A 21463-nucleotide genomic window follows, 5' to 3' on the forward strand; every position below is an offset into this window, starting at 1 on the left:
AATCTGACCAATACTCCAGGAGGATTAGTGAATCTTGTCAGCTGTGGATGGACAGATGACGGACACCTAGCCAAGGCATGACTTTATCGGTCATGCTTGTCTTATTAGTGAAGATACTTTAACAAGTGGGCAATATATTTGTCAACTAAAAAAAACCTCCACTTTAATATCGTCCTGATTTTTCTTTTTCTTTTAGCTGCTCCCTTTGGGGGTCGCCATAGCAGCTCGTCTGCCTCCATCTCACCCTATCCCTAGCATCCTCCTTTGTCAAGCCAGACCTCACACACCACACAGAGCCTGTTTCAGATACTCCCTCTCCTCTGCATTCCTGATTCTAGACCTTCCACTGTTTAATAACTTCTTGATTGCTTAATTTAAAATCCAATACAGTGGTGTACAGAGGCAAGTTTGGAAAGATTGTGCCGTTTTCCAAAATGTGTGGACCCACTGTATGCTGTTACAGATCTGTCTGTGATATGTTGTCCAACACGTGTAATTCAGATAGCTTACAGTTCCATAAATGAAATGTTTTTTCTAAATTAAAATGACTCCAAATGACACACGGATCAGATTAGTTCTCAGCATTTTAGGCAGTTTATTTGAAAAACACATACAAAAAGATCATATACAAGACAATAAATAAAAAAGAGACAGAACAGTTTGGGTTAAGCTATGCAACTTTTTGCATCATCATTAGTAATAAATACAGTACAAAATCCACCCAGAGTGAATCTAAAGATTTTCCACAATATTCACTGATCATGTTATTCTTCATTATGATTTAGCTATTGCTTTCATATTATTGATACATACTTCTACTTTTCTATAAAATACTCAAGATCATAAAACATTGCGCGGTTACAGCAAAACAGCAGTGTGTTGTACAAAGATGGCCACTTCCCTTTTTCACTGGCAGGTTAATAATCAACATTTTTTCAGCAGCAAAGAAACATCTGAAATATTCAAGAAGGTACAGCATCATATTAAACACATCTACAGAGCTACTCCCACATACACATAGGAAAACCTGAGAAGGACATGCATTAAAAAGCTTGTGCTTTAAGTTCTACTGTTCATTCCGGTTCATCAGCTTGAGTTAATACTATGGCTACTGTCCAGTTCGCTCTGGAGTTATGGGGTACACTGTGGAGGGCACGGGGTAAGGCCAGTGAGAGCACGAAATGAAATCATAATAGTAAGACCAGCCAGCTTCATTCCAATCCAATATATGTTATAATAATTTGCAGGATTAGTAGAGTATTAATAAGAAATGCACACCGAAAACGTAGTTAGCTTATTATACCCAGGTGTAAAACATCTATATTGTATAACCACAGTACACCAGAAGTTTGCTCAATAAGATCAATGGCTCAAGTTAGCATGTTAGATATACGTTCCATAATCCCACACAAAGCAACTGCCAGCAACAAATAATACAGCTTGTAATGTGGGTCGTAAAGAGAAGCACTAAATTGAGACCCAGATATGATTTATATTGTGGTCAACTTAAAACGTGGAAAAACGAAAATAAATGTGACTGATTATGACAACAGAAGCGAGCTAAGACAAAAAACAAAAAAAAAAAAGGGCTGCACCCTGACATCTGCTTTGCATCAAAGCAGGGATGATGTCTAGAAAGTAAAACATTTATTAAAAAAGAAAAATCGAGAGATGATATGAATGGAATGTAATCCAGATCAACAGCACCATGCTGGCTAGAAAAAATGTGTCGGGGGAAACAACCCCAGTCGATTTTTCAACAAGTTTCTTTTTTTTTTTATCTCGCCTCCGAAAAAAGAAAACACAGACGGCATGCAAAAGCATCCCCACCGACCAATGCATAATGAGGTATTCTTTTTTTAATATTTTGTGTTATTTTAAATAAATATATTGATTAAATTGCAAAGTTATGAGATAGAGACATTAAATATTCCACCACGATAGCTAGCTAGCTACAGTTAGTAATAAATAATGATTGTTAAATACTTAAGGCATCTTTAATCACAGCATTCTATGTGAACTAGCAAACCTCCATTTTCATCCATCTGTAGTTTTTTGGATGGAGGTTTCATACGAAAAGAAAGGAAAAAAAAAAAACAAACGAAAAAAACAAACGCAACACAAACAGTCAAGTTACCCTCCAATAATACACAAGGAAGCATGAAAATATTTAACTGAACTGGAACACAAACTCTAGGACAAGAAGAACCCACACCACCAAAACAAAAAAAGAAAAAAAAATCAGGCAACTCCATATTATAGTGCATTTACAAAACACAAGCTACATTAGAACAACAATAAATATGTTTTTGCAGCATTGCAGCTTTTTCTTCACTATGGTTAAAGTGGACAAGGACTCGGCATATTAGTACCATGTCCAGATTGGCATGTGAGCAAAACAAAAAGAAAAAGAAGGAAGAAAGAAAAGTGTACAGGTAATAAAAAAGAAAGAACGAAATGGCAGGGAAAAAAAGACAATTAAAACAAAATTAATGTTAAGAACAATTGTTTGGTATTTTTCAAATGGATGGCTTTTTCTCCCTTTCACCCTCCTTCAAGTGAACTACGCCAACATGGTTCATGCATGATATAGAAAAACAGCTTCTATCACTGAACGTATCACAGTTGTTCTAGCAATACCATACACTACGACCATGGGGGGAGAGGGGGTGGGGACAGTCATACACATTCTAGCACATATCACAGGCAAACTAGTTTGTATTGTCCCTGTAACACCAGAAACAGTCTTTTTTTTCTTCTTTTTTTGTTTTTAAATCAAACAGTGGGAGCAACTCAGATTGAAATGAAAGGAGCCGATACACAACAGAGGCCATTCACTGGATATAGAAATCACGTGTGCTTGTTCGATAGGCAATAAGGTTCTGGTGATAGGTAATACAAATGTCAGGTACTCTGATGGCAAGACTCAGGCACTGCATCCTCAAGCCCATGCCGGCCTCTCATGATCACGAGCGTGACCATGACCATGAGCGAGGCCACAGAGAGGAGTTGCTGTTAGACACGGATCCACCGGCAGCTCTTTGAGTCCTGTTAGGAGCGCAATGCTTAGCTGGTCGGTGATCAGTGTCTAACGGCAACTTTGGTCTACTCGGGATGAGTGGGGAAGGGTGCGGGGGAAGGAGTGGGGAAGGGGGTATCAGGTGCATTCTTGTCCTCCTCTATGAATGAGTGGGATCATCAGAGTCATAATATACGGTTCACATGCACAGACACAGTCCCTGTTTCTACTGCTCCACAATATTAACGACACAGCCCAAGCCTGCCATACAGCATGCACATCAGAGGCCTCTGCTCTAGATTATAGAGGCCCGACTACGACACTACACAGATCACTGGAAGCCATGCCTGCAGTTAGCGTTTTTAGCATCAACTCTGATGGCATCTACTAACTGTAAATCCAAAACCATGTTAGACAAGAAAGAGGGATTTTTGGCCTTTTTACATGACTAGCTCTTTCTCTGGTTGCCTACGATTAAACACACTGAATATTCTTACTGTTAGAGCTGTATTCACCCTCTCTGTAGGTTTTATTTTTCACAAACATATTTCTCAAAAGGCTTTTGCTTGCTACACAACACTGTTACTCTGTAAATACTTATTCAGTACTATACTCCATTACACCACAAGCGTTCAGCTACAAGAGTTCACACCAAACAACCTCATGCTAATCATTTGATAATGTTCTGTACAGATGTGCTGAGGGCTTGGGCAGAGTGCAGCTTCAAGGATTTTTCACAGGCCTGGGGAGAGGGATGGGGCAAAGGGTTTGGTTATAGTGGCAGAGAAATGGCCTTGATACACCACACTGAGCTGGGGAGGTTGGTCGTCAGAGTACCCTTTCTCTTGGCGGCTGTATGGAGAAATGTACACAATCTGACAGAACTGTGTGAAGCCTCAGCACATCTGTCCATACACGTCCACTCCTACCTTTAACATCCAGCCAAGTCCATTAAACCGAACCTCAGTCCAGGCGCCTATCTGTGCATCAACCCCCCCGTCCCTCGTTGCGTTGTAGGTGAGTGTGCTTTGTTGATCCCTCTGTCACAGCTGTCTCAGAAGGCAGGCTCGTTGAGTGATGCAGAGGGGAAGAGGGGTGTTTGGCAGAGCCTCTCCCCCTGGAGGGAGGGCAATGGAAAATTAACAAGACCAAGATCCATAGCTGCAGAAGTCAACAGGAGCTATCAACTGTCGGGGGTCAGCTGAGTCTCAATGTCCACTCTGCAGATGGGGCATTTCCTGCTGGTGGCCAACCACTGGTCCACACACGCCTGGTGGAAGAGATGCATGCAGGGTAATCTCCTGAGGAGACAGGAGAGACAAGGTCAGGAATTTAAAACAAGCGTAAAAGCGTCCTTCCAAAATGTCAAGCTGTGTAATAATCCCAGAGGTTTACGGTATAAGTGGCTGATTGATCACCAAATCTAGACAAAAGTCATTTTTCCTGGAAAAAAGAACATTCACAGAAATGTTGATTGCACACCACTGCTTTCTATTTTACAACCACAACATAATCAGCACGTCTTGAGAAGATGTTAAAGAGCAATTGCAGTGAAAGTTTTTTCACAGTGTGCCAATTACTTGCTTTTAAAGTAAGTGATTACACTGCAAGATTATTTACATACAAAATCTGAATTTCCTAATGTTTTCTAATGCATTTACTTATGCAGCTGAATGAAGTTGTTTTTTTTTCATCTGTCTACAACAGCTGTTAAAGTTAAATTTGATATTTCACTAATTGTTAAAGAAAAAATACCAAAAAACACAGAGCTGCTGCTTCGTCAAGGTGAGAATTTGCTGTTTTTCTTCACCAATGAGTGAAAGTAACTAAAGCTTTTTGACAATACAAGCACACCATTTTCTCAAATAACAAAAACAAAACTATAAATGGACATTTGTATGATTTTTTTTTCTTTACACCTTTTTTTACACTCTTAGGTTGAATAATATTTAATATTAAACATTTAAAGGTGGTTTCCTGCTTGATGTGAACCCAGAAGTGACAACAAGCTTCATCCTTCAGCTCAACTAACAGCTGGATAAAACAACTGTTGTTGCTCTGCTTTGTTACACAAACTTCACGGTCTTTAAGGCTTCCACATGCGTGGTCTGTCATACCCAGGAATCCATTTGTATCCAGAATAAATCCAGCCATTGGACTATGATTCACGTTTGACATCTGAAAGCAGCTCACATTTGACTTTCATATGTGGGGGGAATAAGCTTAAAATGAACGTTGTACGTCATAAGGAGGAATTCTGTGTTTGAGGTACAATAATGATATATTTACTGTAGGTGTTCCCTCATATCAAATCACCCGATATGTATTTTAGGACCACACGTGCCAAGATTTGCTTGTGTCATAAATAATGGAGGATTTTCAACATAAACCAGAGCAAACGTAACACAATCAAGCTGAGATGTTGGGTGTACGCTTTATTTGAATAGAATTAAAGTCTACTACCATATCCCTCCCTTAAATGCAGAAGATTCTGTTTATTCTTGCCTCTTTTCCGCCTATTCAGTGGGTAAAATAATATGCTCTGTCACTTCTGAACACATCACAACACCGGACACACATCAAAAGATTTTGCGAGAAGCTAATGCTGCCCGCGGGGAGGGTTTTTAAGATGAGGTGCTGGGAGAAATCCAGTGATGGGATTTTAAGACATGAAGCTTTTTAACTTAGGTGGCAGAACCAGTTTAGGGTTTAGAAATGCTTAGATCCTGTGTCTTTATATCCAGTTTATGGGAAAGAAATGTGGTTAAGGATAAATTAGTAAATTAACCTCTGAGGACTAATCATCCTGAAAAGCATTTACCCTGACAGGCTTTGGGAGAAATTGTTTTTTAGAGGGGTAACTAAACCCAGTTGTCTGTGAGGGTAATGCAATTAGTTTTGTAGGTATTAATATAGTCATGAACCCAAGTTAAGGGACACATTTAAGTTTAGTTAGGAGATGAGCAAAGTAATTCAGATTCCTCCTGAGGGGGACATGAATGTGTAAATTGAAATTCAATGCAATGCATCCAAATCCACAAATCAACCTCAACCTGCTGTTACAGGCACTAATCATCTAACTGAACCACAGTGGTACATTCACTGAATGACAAACAGACTGATAATGCGATACTATTTCAGGATGTGAGAAACAAATACATCCTTCTAGGAAAAAAAGCGCTTTTATGCGCAGCCTACATCAACATCTGCATAACCAACCAAAGAAAAAGCAGTACCTGACATCCTCGCCATCCTCCAGCATCGACAGACATATGGTGCATTTTTCATCGGTGTCAAGCTCCTCATCATCCAGACACATCTTCAGGTCCTGTGGTATTCTCTGCACAGAAAACCACACAAGAGCAAACACACTTTAATTACTGAAGTGTGCAGTGTTTATGCCACAGGGGTCTCTGAGTCAGCTCAGGCAGAATAAAAAAAAGTCTTTGAATTATACTTCTGTGGAGCAGGGAAATTATTTTACTGCTATTGTTAAATAATAAATATAATCTGCAGCATGGATATTGCATTCAGAGGTTGAACAGTGTGTGTCTTTCAGAAAGACTAAGTGGCAGGCTGACAGGAAGTTGCAGAGAGTTTGCAGAAGTGAAAGCAGGAAGTTATTTTGAGCAGCAGGCTAAGACGATCATTGCTTTAACAATGTAACAGATAGCTTTAAGATGGCCTTAAGATGTTTATGATGATGTTAACTTTGTATTTCAGGTGCAGTTATGGCTATTTTGTACACATTGCATATCTGTGCTTATTTGAGTTGATGTTCAGGTTCTTTAAAGGTCTTAAGCTTCACTGACGTGACTGTTCAGGTGATACATGCTGAGGGAAAACTAGAACATAGAAGGAATTGCAATACATGCTTACAAAACACTTATATATCAGGTCATTTCATATTAAGGTTTTAGTAGAGGTTCTTGGTTAAAACATTTATTTAGTAGAAGACATACACATAGTCTCAGTGAGCCTCTGGTCTAGTGAAAGGTCAGAAGTGCAACAGGTGAATTGAGAAAGAGCATGTGAGGTCGTGACACACACACATGAGTTAGATTTATTTAGAGGAGAGAGAGATTAGTCATGTCTGGATTGTAACGGCGAAAGTGTCTCGGTAAAAGAGGAACCGTCCTTGTCTTCTCGGCAAGAAAGAGGAACTGAAAGGTTGACCAGAGGAATCGGCCATGAAAATAGAAGATGATCTTCTGTGTTAAAAGTCATGGTTGTTTTGATATTGACGTATGTATATATCCTGTCTGTGACGCATGAAGGGGCGTCAGTAAATCAAGCCCTGATGTTATAAAATAATTGTTTGTGCTTTAGTAAGTCGAAGATCAATTGCTGTCTGCGTACAGAGTTGTCTTCCCACACGTGTGTATTCATTAAAAATCATTGTTTGACCAAGAGCTTCTGGACCAAGGGTGGTTTGTACTCTCCTTCCTCAATTTTGAACCTTAACACTTCCCAGAAAAAAATAGACATCAAGATGGAAATGACTCAATTACTCCTGCTCACTCAAAATGTACCAAATAATCTTGCATTCTGAGTATTTGGGTCATATTTGGCATAGACGTTTCTTTAAATTCATTCCACGTACATATCTGCAGACAGCTAGATGAGTCATCCAGCGCCTTGAACTGTGAACACTGCAGCCCTGTCTCACTAATCTGGCAACGGAAATTAGTTTGACCTTTGAACTACAGTGACAGACGTGACCTTCATTCCACTCTCGTCTTTGCTCTTTGATCCTTTCAACCTGCTGCTGCCTTTCGCTATCCCTTTCTTTCGCATCTTCAGTTCTTCCCCTTTACCGTACCACATCAAAAAGGTATATTTAATCCAGCAAGGAGCTAAAGAGTCTCCAGCCCTACCTTTTTGTACTTGTGGGGGAAAGTGAATCTCTCAATGGTGGTTTGGACCGCTCCACGGTTTACGCTGCCCAGTCTGTCCTCCAGCTGCAGAAGCTCCTATGAAAAAAATCCCAGTTGCCTTTAAAGGAAGGACCTTTCTGTATTTTGCCACTAAAATAACAGAAATAAATATGCACAATAAAAAGATATTAAAGTGTGTAATGTAATCAAATCGGTGCCTTAAGGAACAGGACACCTTGCTTGAAATGAAAACAAATGACATGAGATTAAAGGCAGCTGGACCATTTAAAGCATCTGGAGCCCTGGGTAATTGGAAATAAGAAAATCAGCTACCACTCAAGCCTATCCAGAGATTGGTCACAGAGAAAACAATGATAAATTAGTGTAGACTGGTGCGTCTGCTGAGGAGAGCGAGGAAATAGGCGCACAAACCTCATAGCTCTCTCTAACTGCAGATGCGTGGCGGGAGGGGTTGAGACTCTGCAGAGCCAGCAAGTGCAACTGGGGATATGGGTAGTTTCTGATCTCATGGACAACCTAGGAGATGACAGATAAAAGAAGCTAGCGTCAGCTTTGCAGCAGAAATCAGAAAGAACAATAGGGACACGGGTCATCCCCGGTTGCTGGGTGTTGAGATTAATCTCAGAAACCAGGAGAAGAGTCGCCGTGAGTTCATCGAGATGAACATGATTGATCGTATGGAGGCAGAGGGGAGCTCACCACTTGCGTTGAGGCATTGTTTCTAGGGAAGTGGTGCATCCTAGGAGAGGTCAAGTAGTGCTGATAGTGCTGCGGCAGCGGGTGGATGTGATACTGGTGGGGGGGAAGCCCAGCATCCACACTTAGATCCCTGGACAGAAACGGAAAAAACAAATCAGCCAGTGGAACACTGCGAGGTCTCTGGAACACTGAGCTTCGATAACAGCAGACTTGTGTACTTCTGTAGCTGCTCAATGGGTAAATCTTTTAAACGGTGAGATTGTAATATGATTTTTAAAAAATATATATATCCCCATACCAGGTCAGATACAGCAAATTTGATTACATGAAAATTGGTTATCATGCAAGCAAATGTGTGAGAGTTGATATTATAAAAGTAATCAATACACATGGACCAGCAGAAGGTAAGTGGACAAATGGCTGTAGCACACATAGCTAAAATTAAGCGATGAGCTACTTAAATAAATACATTAAGAAGAAGTTTGGGAACTTCTTGATTTTTTGGGTCATTATTTTGTGTTTGTTTTTTGTTTTTTTGGTCTTTATAATTTGTACTCTGTGATTTCACTCAAGACTCCCATTGACAAGAGTGCTACAACAGCAATTTATTTGCTTTCAACTCTTCATCTTGAACTCATTCATTCAAATCTAAAATGTGTCTGTAACTGACATTTATCTTAAATGGTCTAAAGATGAGCTGGTAAAAAATGCTTTCACATTACGAAATAAGGTGTCTGTTGATGTTTCCTCTAAAAAAAATAGCTTTTTGCATCTGTGGCGCTGCATGTGTCGTTGAGAGAGATGCACTGCTTACCAGTCTGTGCCCTCAGCCAGGTAGCGGGGCTGCTGAACCACAGGCTGCGGAGGGACATGGAGGGGGGGAGCAAACTCATAGCCGGGTCGCAGCCTGTGGGGTTGGTGAGGAACTCTCTCTGGGGTCCGTCTACTAAGACAAATAACTAAGCATTTGAAAACATCCTGGAAAATAAGAGTTTATCATTTAAATTTAAAATGTCACTGCACAACTCCAGTAGTTACCAACGAGGTGCTTAAACTAAATATTTTGCCTTTTCCTCTCTATTTTTTTTTTTGTACCATAAAGCTGTGTGGATACCTGGAGGGTGGCAGGATGTGTCGGTGCTGGGCCTCGAGGATCTGCTGCTGGAGGAGGTATTGCTGGTGTAATGCCTGAGGTAGGAAGGGAGGGGCAGGGATGTCCTGGAACTGGGGAGCGGGCAAAGGGTTGAGGGGCGAGTGGAGCGGAGGGCCGTGTTGGTGGCTGGGCGGGGCCAGGTGGGGGTTAATGCCTGACTGTGGCTGCCCTGGGTGGGGCATGGGGAAGTCCATGGGCAGCGGGGCCTGAGGACCTAACTGGAAGTGCCGGCAAGAGGTAGCATGGCTGTGCTGCTGCTGCTGTTGTTGCTGTTGCCGGTTGAAATGGGATCCTGTGGAGTATAAGGAGAAGTTGTCAGGTACCTGAGGGGGGAAATTAGATGGAATTAATAGTAGGTGAAATGTGGTGTCACTGTGTGTGAGATATAGCATGTTAATGAAGCCCTACCTCTTACCTAGGGTGAAAAATACTTCTGTGGGGGTGGGAAAATGATGGTTACCACAAGTACCATGAGAATGAAAACCATTTTTGGTGCTCCACACAAAGCGCAAGCGTTCATTTCTTTAAATGCATTTCCAGCCCCTGGATCGACTCCTCGTCTTCACAGACAAAGGAACTGGATCAGAACAGAAGAACCGTACCCCTATACAGATACCGACGTAGCTCAGTTCTTGTAAATTCTGCAGCTGACAGCAGGTCAGTGCACTCAGAAGTAAACCATTATTACCTCACTGCCTGTAAGAAATACATTAAACTGTTTCTCTGCCAAGTCTCTATCTACACAACTGTAAAGAACAACCTGTTCCATATAAAAAAATTAAACTAGACATTAAATTCACATTATAAATGTGCTCTACTGAAATCAGCTGTCTCTCTGTGTTATACACTTCCAGTAAAGCTCTGCTATTCTTCTCCCATATGAACATTCAGGAGTTGACAGGAAATAGCTTGAATGCTTTTTTTAACTCTCTCCAACCACAGCTATTTGGCAACTGCAGCGAACAGACTGCTGTCGAGACTTGACAAGGAGTGGAAAATAAAGACATAGGCTAGCTTGTGCTGTGTTGCAATATGGTTTTAATACCCTGGTTAAGCTTAAGGAGACCTTTTTGTATCATAGTGGGACTGAGAATAATTAAATTTAGCTTTGATCAGATTTTGGGGGGAGGGGATCTCTGCCAGAGGGAACCACAGTTATGCTCTGCCATGTCTGACTTTTAAACAGTTTCTTATAGAAGTGCAAAAGACAAGACTACTTTGCTCGTAAACACTTGATTTCTCCAAAAAAATAAATAAATAATAATTTATGAAGAAAAAGGCAAAGTCTACATTGCATTTACTCGGAGCACGCTTGAAAATTGCAGTTTGAATTTTAAATACAGGAAAGACAAGCAGTGTAGCTTTCCAGATTTCGCATTTCAGCTTGACAGTTTGTCAGCGTAGCCGAGCAAACAAGATATGACCTTGCTGCCGTGGGTCAAAGGCTCAGAGTCTAGACTGCAAGTAGCACACTGCGTTTTCAAGCGTCTCAGTGAGAACGATCACCATGAATGACAGCAGATAGACTCATTCAGGGCCCTGCGATGAAGTAAGCGTGGAAATCGTCTATCTTTGTCACAGCAGGAGAGGAGGTGGGTAGGTGGGTTGGTGGGGACAGGGGTGGAGGGAGGGGAAGGAGGGGGGGAGCAGATAGGGGACAAGGGAGAGGGAGGACAATAAATGGAAATCAGCAAGAAGCACACTGAAGGTTAGGAAAAACACTATATTCTTTATTGAAAAATATTAGTATTTGTGGAATTTGTGTTTTCTTTCTTGTTTGTTTGTAATAATAGTATAACTCCATGCAACAAAAATAAACAACATACACTGAAGGCAAGGCCCACCATGCTCCATATAGGGTTAAAAAGAACAAAAGCGGCATCCAATGAGCAGACGTGTTGGCTACAGCACATGATTTCAGTACAGCAGGGTACATCTTTTCTACAGAAAGATTACATTGGATTTTTCACTAGTCAAATGTAGAAAAAACATAAACAAAAAATTATGAATCATAAATGTGACCATGCATTGAAAGTACTATTACCAGAACAAAAGGTAAAGAGAAACCACAACCAAACAATAAAGACGTTATTACTAATAGAGGATCTCTTTAGCAGTGCAGGAAAAATAGGCATCCCTGTGAAATGGATAGCATTTTGGTCTTATGTTAGTGGGGTAAATTGAGAAGTGATGAACCACCAGTGAGCATGTTTTCCTACTTAAACGTTTAGAGTTTCAGATGCCTGTAAAAGGGCAAAACAGGCCCTGACAATTCAGTGTGATTCAAAGCTTGAAATTTGCAAAAAGGGAACAAAAGGATTACACAAAAAAAATGGAGACAGTTATGGCAGGTTGTTGTGTGGAGGTGCAGTGTACCTTCAGTCATTTCAAGTGACATCGCCACTGATTTAAATGTTACGTTTTTAACAGTAAAAAATGGCATGCGCGTGGTCCCAATTTGCATGCTTTAATTTATTTATTTGTTGTTGTTTTTTCAATCGCAGGTCACTTTAATCATGTACATTGCACCTTGTGTGAAGAGAAGAAAAAGATGAGCCAAATTCTGGTGTTCAACAATGCAGTGCAGTATTTGAGATCATGCAAAATGTATCCACTTTACAGGAATTTACAGCATGTTGTCTATCAAGACTGGATGGGAGGTACACAATGACATTCAACTGATCTAGAAAAGAGCTAAAAATGTTTACTCAGTGCTACAGCAATTTGACAGAAAAAAAGACCAAAAAAAAGGTGCTCTGTCCTAGGTGTTAGATATTGTTTTAGTCTGTTTAACATGGAAAGTCTATGGCTGAGTACATCTTGGGAAAGGGGGGGGTGCTTTTTTTAATACCAATGTCGTCTTCTGATGGAAAGAGGAAATGAAGAAGGGATTCACAATACAGCTAAATGCAGAGAACAGGCAGAGGCCACGCCACACCACACAGCAGCAGATGATCATTAGCTACACAATGGGGGGGGACGACAAAGATCTGATAAATGCAGAATGTAGAGCCAGCCTCCATACTATGAAACAGGGAAATAAGAACAGAAATAAAAGCACAATGAAAATCACTGATGCCACTGTTGTGAAATTAATGTTGCACTGTAGCTTTATCATTGTTTAACTGATACCCCACACTCGATTCTTTTTCTTTTTGCAATTCGGCAGCTTCAAACAAACAGCTGCTGAATTGCCAATTAGCAAATGAGAGAAAAGGGCGACGGATACACTGATAGCCCGGAATTAAAGGCTCCCGGTCGACTGGCCACTTATCGATTAGCACACTGGCCAATTGAGAGGGGTAATAATTGTAATAACTACTGGAATCACGGTGGAAAAAACGGCGAGCGTTAGCAGAAGCAGATGATCTTCAAATGACATCATCCGTGCACAGATAAGCTGACTGGCTGGACAGGCTACGTCTATTTTGCGGTATTTTTCTTTACAGCACAAACACGGTAGTTTCGAGGAAACGTTGAATATTTTTCTTAAAACCTCACAAATAAAAATGCACCGCGCGTTAATAAAGACGTCTTTTTATGTAGGAATGTGTTTCTTTTTCTTTTTTTTTTACATGAGGCATTTTGGCCGCATGTCGCGTGCATGTGCAAGCCTTTGTGAGAAATGTTTCAAGAAATAGTCTGAGCCCAAGAAGCCAGTTAGCTTATCTGTAGCAACGAAGTTAATTTTTAATTCGCTGTATTTGCACCTAGCAAACCTTATAATTCGGTGCCTTATATTAATCTGCGACGGATGCGAATATAAAGCGTTATCGCGTCGGCAAGCAATTTGACCATTAATTTCATGCTAGCTAACGGGAGCTAACCCAACGGCGGAGCTCGAGCTAGCTAGCCCAACAGCTGCAGTGAATATTAAGATAAACAGGGCACATGTTTTGGATCGATATGAATATTAATACCGTACCTCTGTTTCTTACTGAGCCGAATACAGGAAGAACCAGATATCCGACATGCACTAACACCATCCTGGGATCCTTATTTTATGATTCCGCTGGGTTATTTGGAGATATACAGTGGTAGTAGCCCATGCGGATCTACATTCAGGCGGCTGGTTGTTGCTGGCTGGCTTGGCTAAACACTACAGGCGAACCAAACCAAATGACTGTCTGACTCGCCTGGTTGTCGTTGACAAAAGCAGACATGTCATTTGTTCTACGGAGCAAAAGAGGGCGATGTTGCAGCGCTACATGCCAAAGCTGCAGCTATCTCTGGGTTAACCTATCCGACCTTGCAAAGTTAATCTTTATAGAAACAATGTAAACACATTAACAGGCTTAAAAACGCAAACGGCACATTGAAGTAACTTGTAGTCTTGACTTTAAATAATGAAATCTTCACTTAAGGACCACTGTTGTTAATGTATGTCCGCAACATTAGCAGACTCACTGGAAACCCATTTGAAAGAAATGGTAGAATATACATATAAAAATAAACGCATTAGAGGCAAAGATGTCCTGGCTAGATGCGCTAAGGCCTACATTTCCCATGATTCAACGCAATTGCTCTTTTCTTAAGCATTCGCAGAGAGTAGGAAATAATCAAAAATATGATTTCCCTGTTAGCAAAAAAAAAAAAAAATCACACTAAGGTACCCTCAACTCGGAAAAGCAAGTTAATAGATAAGATAAATAAGTACGTATAAGAATGTTATCGCGTGCACTTCAATATACTCACTGGCCGATTTGTTTGGTTTTGTTTAGTTCCCTGTTAATGTAAATAATCAGCCAATCACATGGCACCAGCTCAAGGCACTGACCTGCTGAAGTTCAAATAGAGCATCAGAATGGGGGAGAAAGCGAATATAAGTGACTGTGAAAGCGGCGTGGTTGCTGGTACCAGATGAGTTGGTATGAGCATTTTACAAACTGCAGACGTTATGGGATGCCTTGTTGATTTTAGAGGCCAGGGGACTATGTTCTGGCTGCTTTGAGATTATAGGAAGGCAACAGTAACTCACATAACCTCTTTTAGAACCAAACTTGGAGAATAGAAGTTCTTCTGATGGCTGTTATCAACAGGAGCTTTCATTGTACTCAAATGGTCTCCACATTCACCAGATCTAACTCCACTAGAACACTTTTGGGATGTGGTAGAACCAAAGATCAACTAAAGTAAAGCATTATCTACTATTATACTGGGAACTGCTTTTGACTGGTTGTTTAAAGGCATTAAATTAAAAGAGAGGATTATCTTCACATGCATCGAAAATATATATGCATATAAATGCACTAAATTCAGAACAGCAATGTACCAAATCCCAGTCTGTTTTGTTAGTTGTGCCTTGCTGTTATGCTTTATATTTCTCTTGTTTTTTATACGTCCCTCTTACTTGTTTATATTTCTCCTGTTTACTATTTATTCCTGCTGTCTACTATTTATATTTTATGTTGGCACAGTTGGTGCAAAGCACCCACAGTTGTACATCTTTTTTTTTTCTTTTTGCCATTTTCATTTAAGTTAAGTTGGTTTGCACAAAATAACGTTTTTATTTTGTGTAACGTATAATTTCCGCGTCAGTAGGGGGCACCGATGAGTATTAAAGTGGGAACCAGGACCAGAGTCGCATTAATAGAAGAAGAGTTCATTCAGCCATTACATTCACTCACAGGCAGGTCGGAGCTGCTAACAGTTGAGGACAGGTCATTAGCAACCCGAGAAAATGCTATCCGTTAGAGTTGCAGCAGCTTTGGCCAGAACCCTGCCTAGAAGGGCTGGATTCGTAAGTACTTTAACCAAGCAAGTTGCATTTATTAAGAATATTGCAGTAAGTTTATTTAATATCCGTGCGAGCATTTATGGGCGTGAAGGGTAACGTTAATGCCGCAGGCCGCTAGCTAACCTGTCACCGGCTTACGAATACCCTTCTAATAAGTCCTAGTTAATAATCGATGCTAAAAGTCTTGAAATTGGATGTTTAATCGTGTTTTTTTTTTATGTTGCCCTTGTGAAGTGACTGATTTCGTCCTGTAGCACTAAATGTAGCACTCAAGCTAATGCTAGCTGTCAGCTAACAGCTCATTCAGCCACGCTTTGAAGGTCAGAAAGCCTGACAGCGCAACTCCTCTCCGCTGCACAAACTTACATTTGCCTCACTGCAAGAAGCGCAGTTGTAATCCTTATTTAAATGTCTCTTAACTTTCATTTGCGCTCAACTTTTAATTAAGTGCTTGTTATTGAATCCAGGTGTCAAAGACTATTCCGGCCGCCTGCGTTGGGGTCAACCACCTCCACACACACAGACCATGGCTGCAGAAGACAGGTGAGAAAGTCAAAAACAACAGACCAGAAACTTCATCCTGTACAATGCAGGGCATCTCATAAAGGCGACTTATTAAAATAATTGGGTCTGCTATGCCGGTGAAACTGCTGTGTAATCCCTGTGTGTACGTCTAAGAACACCTTATCTTAGAAAAGGCATCATCAGTGTTTGGTGTTTGAGACCCACATAACTCTTCATTCTAATTATGTCATTTAGAAATTTAAACCATGCATATTTTCATTCTTTGGTTTTGTTTTGTTTTTGTTTGTTTTTTTGTTTGTTTGTTTTTTTGGTAAAAGCACATTGAGGTAACAAAATTAATCCTTTTTGCAGCATAAAACCATGAAGGTTTCACAACTGTTTCTCAACTGTTCCTCTACTTCTAAGTGTTTCAATAGATTATTGGGGAAAGCTTTTCCAGTCATTTTAACATCCAGTTGTATTTATTTTTTGACATTTTGTCTTTCACAGGCACAGCCGAGGTGTCCTCCATCCTGGAGGAGAAGATCCTGGGAGCTGACACCTCTGCAGACCTGGAGGAGACAGGGCGTGTGCTGTCTATTGGTGACGGTATTGCCAGAGTGTATGGACTGAGGAATGTCCAGGCAGAAGAGATGGTGGAATTTTCCTCTGGCCTGAAAGTAAGTCCAAAGGCACAAGGTTTCTCTCCAACCTGCATATCTTTTATATATAAAAATGGTTAAAGAGGAGCGCACCGTGGGTTTGTCTTGTTGAACAAAATTGTGAAACTAAAAAATGCTAACAGTTTCAATTCAGTGATGTTATGTTTTTTCAAGAAACCATATTTATTATCCTCCAGGGCATGTCTCTGAACTTGGAGCCTGACAACGTTGGTGTTGTGGTGTTCGGTAATGACAAGCTGATCAAGGAGGGCGACATCGTGAAGAGGACCGGTGCCATTGTGGATGTTCCTGTGGGAGAGGAGCTGCTTGGCCGTGTAGTGGATGCTCTGGGAAATGCCATCGATGGGAAGGTAATTTAAAAACCTTTAAAAAATAATTTTTTGTTTTGGATTGTGACATTCAAGTTGATTAACTAGGGCCTTTTTAAAGAACTCATCACCAGACATTATCTTGTAGAGCAGCTAGATTACCTATTAATCAGCAAAATTGCCAGTTTAAGTTTTCATAAATGACCTTGTCTCTCATTAGTAAGCATCCACGAGTTATTTGGACCAGTGACGAAATCTTGCCTGTTTTTTTTTTTTTGGGGGGGGGGGTTTTTTGTTTGTTTGGTTCTTTTTGTTTTTCTACCTATTCATGACTAGTTCAGTAATTAAATGGCAGTCATCGCAACATGACTTTTATTTCCCACCATTATAGTACTTGCAACCATTTTGATGTTGAAGTTTGCCTTAAATTGACATTCTCTCTCACTCTCTCAGGGTCCTTTGGGCTCCAAGGTCCGTAGGCGTGTGGGTCTGAAGGCCCCAGGTATCATCCCCCGTATCTCTGTGAGGGAGCCCATGCAGACTGGAATCAAGGCTGTGGACAGTCTGGTGCCCATTGGCAGAGGCCAGCGTGAGCTGATCATTGGTGACAGACAGACTGGGTAATTATCAAAATTCACAGATGGGTTTTAACAGTGGTTTGGTCTTGATAGGAGAGCTGTAGATGAGTGGAATATTTTTTTTAAGTTCAATATTCCACATTCCAGCAAAACTGCCATTGCCATCGACACAATCATCAACCAGAAACGCTTCAATGACGGAACTGATGAGAAGAAGAAGCTGTACTGCATCTATGTTGCCATTGGACAGAAGAGGTCTACTGTGGCTCAGCTGGTGAAGAGGCTGACTGATGCCGATGCCATGAAGTACACAATCGTGGTCTCTGCCACTGCCTCTGATGCTGCTCCGCTGCAGTACCTGGCTCCATACTCTGGCTGCTCCATGGGAGAGTACTTCAGAGACAACGGCAAGCATGCCCTGATCATCTATGATGATCTGTCCAAACAGGTGAGGATTTGCAGATGAATCTGCAAACTTTATTCATCACTAAAGTTTAGCATGTTGTGCAAATGTCACTATTATTCTCAAATTGAATAATTTTCTTTCTCCCACAGGCTGTTGCCTACCGTCAGATGTCCCTGCTGCTCCGCCGTCCCCCTGGTCGTGAGGCCTACCCAGGTGACGTGTTCTACCTGCACTCCCGTCTGCTGGAGAGAGCTGCCAAGATGAACGACAATTTCGGTGGTGGCTCCCTCACCGCCCTGCCTGTCATTGAGACTCAGGCCGGTGACGTGTCCGCCTACATCCCCACCAACGTCATTTCCATCACAGACGGACAGGTTTGTTTGAAAAGTGTTCGGAGCTGATGTTTATCTGTTCATGTACCTCTGACTTCTCCATGTCGTCCCCCCCCCCCCCTTTAGATCTTCCTGGAGACTGAGCTGTTCTACAAGGGTATCCGCCCAGCTATCAATGTGGGTCTGTCTGTGTCCAGAGTAGGCTCTGCTGCCCAGACTAGAGCCATGAAGCAGGTAACATCTGGCTGACCTCCTTTTTAAATGTATTCAAGAATAAGAATTGCATATAATTCAGCCGCAGGGCTAAAATCTTAGGTTCTCTCTCATTTCATATTTTCCTAACTTTATAGGTGGCTGGTACCATGAAGCTGGAGTTGGCCCAGTACCGTGAGGTGGCTGCCTTCGCCCAGTTCGGCTCTGACTTGGATGCTGCCACCCAGCAGCTCCTTAACAGGGGTGTCAGACTCACTGAACTGCTGAAGCAGGGCCAGTACTGTGAGTTACTATTATTATTTTTATTTCTCTAGAAATCCTCAGGGTATTGTACAGTGCAACTAACTGTCTTTAATGGTTCTTCCAGCTCCCATGGCCATTGAGGAGCAGGTAGCAGTCATCTATGCTGGTGTCAGGGGTCACCTGGACAAGATGGAGCCGAGCAAGATCACAAAATTCGAGAAGGCTTTCTTGCAACACATTTTGAGCCAGCACCAGGACCTGCTTTCCAACATCAAGTAAGAAGAAAAACAAATCTGTATGTTTGAGCCTTTAAAAACCAAAATTGTTCAATCTGATCTCATCCGTTTTTCGTTTCAGGGCTGATGGCAAGATCTCAGAAGCATCAGATGCTAAACTGAAGCAGATTGTACTGAACTTCCTGTCCAGTTTTGAGTAATAGCACTTCGATTGATCTTCAGTGAGCTAACTGTCTGTGTCCCCATTCTGCTTATATATGTGAACACACTGAAGGCCAAAACCTCCATGTACAGATTTGTCCAAATAAAATTTTACAACCCTGCGGTGGTGTAAAACTCTTCTGATTGTTTGGTCAGTTTGGAGTTCAAGTTGGTTCCCTCTAAACAGTTTTCAGTTTGACGAGAACAAAAGCAAACATGTTTTGAATAGATCTATTTAAATATATCGAAATGGAGAGGGTGATACTGCACATAATGAATTCATGAATGCTGTTTACTGTAAGTCGTTCTTAATAGGAGCATCATATTAAAAGGGGCTGATAAATGAGTATAGATTGACTTAAATGATTTTCTCTGCTGGTTTCAGAACTTGGAGGGAAATGTAAGCCCAGTTTCTCAACTGTAGGGGGAAAATGCTTAAATAAATTCAGTGACGCTGTCATGAATCAGATCCCTGAGTACTGTCTTATGTTGAGAGATTGAAGAGACAATGTTTGTCTGCCTGGCTTAAATCAATACTGCATTTTTACAGCTCAACGTGTATTTATGCAGTTTTTAAATCTCAACAAATGACTACTTAAAGGAGCTGCAACAACAAAATGTTTCATTGTGTATTGACTTATTCTTTGAAATGAAAGTTCCTCACAAAAGGCAGTGCCTTCTAGCTATGCTTTTTCTTAACAAGCTATGTCAGTGGGAGAAATGAAAAGTGGTAAATCTACATAGGTTTCTCTTCATGTCCAGCAGGTGGCCATAAAATCTTAAATACTGCTGCTAATGAGGCTAAGAGGTGGTTTACCACTAGATCTTAGCTGTTGGCATTGTTGACCTGGAGTACAAAAGAATTGTTAGAAATTACAAGATCACTGTTTATGATGTAAATTAAAACAAATGCAATGATTCGTGTATCTCATAAACCAAATTTTATTCACTGTAAAATATGAAACTAGTGTTTAAACTAACACATTACTAACACATCTGAAGAAAGTTGGGACACAAGGCTGAAAAAGTAAGTGAAGTAGAAGGAACATTTCACAGCTAATTAGGTTAACTGTTAGCAGGTCAGTACTACCTAGTGTAATACCCAGTATTATTGGGTATTTTAAAAAAAAGCATCTTAGAGAGGAAGAGTGAAGACTTTTACTATCTCATCATTTACAATTACATCATTTAATATCATCAAAGGGCTCTGAGAATATGGAGAAATCTATGTAGGCAATGGACAAGTTCAAAAATCAGTGTTGGATGTCTGTGACCTTCAGGTGCTCAGACAGAACTGCATTAAAAAGCCATGATTCTGTCATGGAAATCACTGCATGGGCTCAGGAATCCTTCAAGAACTCAGTGTCTGTGAACACAGTTCTCCATGCCATCCACAAATGCAGGTTAAAGGTCTTCTGTACAAAGAAGTACCCATATTTGAACATCCAGAACACCACCATTTTTTCTGGGCCAAAGCCTATTTAAAATGGACTGAGGCAAACTGGAAAACTGATCAGGTGGAAAAAAATAAAATAAAATTCATTTTGGAAAACATGGACGCCACATCTAAACTGAAGCAACGAGTCACCATCCAGCTTATCAACTTTCCAAAAAACCTGCATCTCTGATGGTATCAGAGTGACCAGATATCCCTATTTATGTGTTAAAAAACAATTCAGTAAGATATGCCGTTTTAATTGTTAAGTTAGATATGGACAACTCTCAGCACTGTCCCACACAATTAGTGCTTTCCCCAATCGATGCTGAAAACTATGTACAGGTAGAGCAATATATGGACCCATCCAGATGATGTTGTTTTATTTGCATCTTTTACCAAGACAATGCTAAACTGCATACTCTAGCAGCAGGGCTTCACTGTAGAACTGTAGGCAGGCTTAACAGGCTAAACTGGTCTGCCTGCAGTCCCAGTATGTTATCAGTTGACAACATGTGATGCAGCATGAAACAAAAATATGACAAAGAACCCAGGACTGTTGAGCAGCTAGAATCCTGTGTCACACAGGAATGGGACAGCTTTCCTCTCCCAAAAGTCCAGCAGCTGGTCTTCTAAGTTTCCAGACATTTCTGGACTGTTGTTAAAAGAAGAGGTGATGCTATGAAGGGTAAACACAGTCCTGTCGCAACTTTTTTGAGACATGTTGCTGCCATCAAATTCAAAGTGGCCTTATTTTTCCTTTAAAATGTTACATTTTCTCAGTTTAAACATTTTTCTAGGTTCTATTGCAAATAAAA

At 40.9% G+C, this 21463-nt stretch overlaps 2 protein-coding genes across 3 annotated transcripts; one reads left to right on the forward strand and one right to left on the reverse strand.

Moving 5' to 3' along the window:
* Positions 1-2135: 2135 nt before the first annotated feature.
* ark2cb (arkadia (RNF111) C-terminal like ring finger ubiquitin ligase 2Cb) lies at positions 2136-13871 on the reverse strand. Of its 2 annotated transcripts, none has more exons than XM_085367405.1 (8): positions 13695-13871; positions 9731-10061; positions 9431-9559; positions 8617-8746; positions 8329-8433; positions 7897-7992; positions 6256-6359; positions 2136-4320 (listed from the first exon to the last, which is right to left on the reverse strand). In XM_085367405.1, exons 1-8 carry the CDS (start codon positions 13753-13755, stop codon positions 4203-4205), a joined length of 1074 nt encoding a protein of 357 aa, XP_085223531.1. In that variant the 5' UTR covers positions 13756-13871; the 3' UTR covers positions 2136-4202. The 2 variants fall into 2 exon arrangements, with proteins under 2 accessions (XP_085223531.1, XP_085223530.1); XM_085367404.1 differs by having other exon boundaries at positions 9431-9562.
* A 1487-nt stretch (positions 13872-15358) lies between these two features.
* Positions 15359-19690, forward strand: LOC146621449 (ATP synthase F(1) complex subunit alpha, mitochondrial-like). The gene is made up of 11 exons (XM_085368456.1): positions 15359-15509; positions 15974-16049; positions 16521-16690; positions 16870-17043; positions 17455-17621; positions 17727-18027; positions 18135-18359; positions 18444-18551; positions 18668-18812; positions 18898-19048; positions 19131-19690. The coding sequence occupies exons 1-11, from the start codon at positions 15450-15452 to the stop codon at positions 19207-19209; spliced, it is 1656 nt and encodes a 551-aa protein (XP_085224582.1). The 5' UTR covers positions 15359-15449; the 3' UTR covers positions 19210-19690.
* Positions 19691-21463: the final 1773 nt, after the last annotated feature.

Source organism: Diplotaxodon limnothrissa, linkage group LG12 (assembly GCF_057381915.1).
Source record: "Diplotaxodon limnothrissa isolate DT_005_m linkage group LG12, D_limnothrissa_male_GT1.1, whole genome shotgun sequence".
In the NCBI taxonomy this organism is placed as follows: Eukaryota; Metazoa; Chordata; class Actinopteri; order Cichliformes; family Cichlidae; genus Diplotaxodon; species Diplotaxodon limnothrissa.

Excerpts from the sequence above, each read along its gene's own strand:
- ark2cb (XM_085367404.1), bottom strand. The coding sequence starts at position 13,755 with ATGGTGTTAGTGCATGTCGGATATCTGGTTCTTCCTGTATTCGGCTCA. Across the intron at positions 8,747-9,430 it reads CTGGCTGAGGGCACAGACTG|GGATCTAAGTGTGGATGCTG; the intron begins GTAAGCAGTGCA and ends GTTTCTGTCCAG. Across the intron at positions 8,434-8,616 it reads ACAATGCCTCAACGCAAGTG|GTTGTCCATGAGATCAGAAA; the intron begins GTGAGCTCCCCT and ends GTCATCTCCTAG.
- LOC146621449 (XM_085368456.1), top strand. The coding sequence starts at position 15,450 with ATGCTATCCGTTAGAGTTGCAGCAGCTTTGGCCAGAACCCTGCCTAGA. Across the intron at positions 16,050-16,520 it reads ACCATGGCTGCAGAAGACAG|GCACAGCCGAGGTGTCCTCC; the intron begins GTGAGAAAGTCA and ends TGTCTTTCACAG. Across the intron at positions 18,552-18,667 it reads AGACTAGAGCCATGAAGCAG|GTGGCTGGTACCATGAAGCT; the intron begins GTAACATCTGGC and ends CTAACTTTATAG.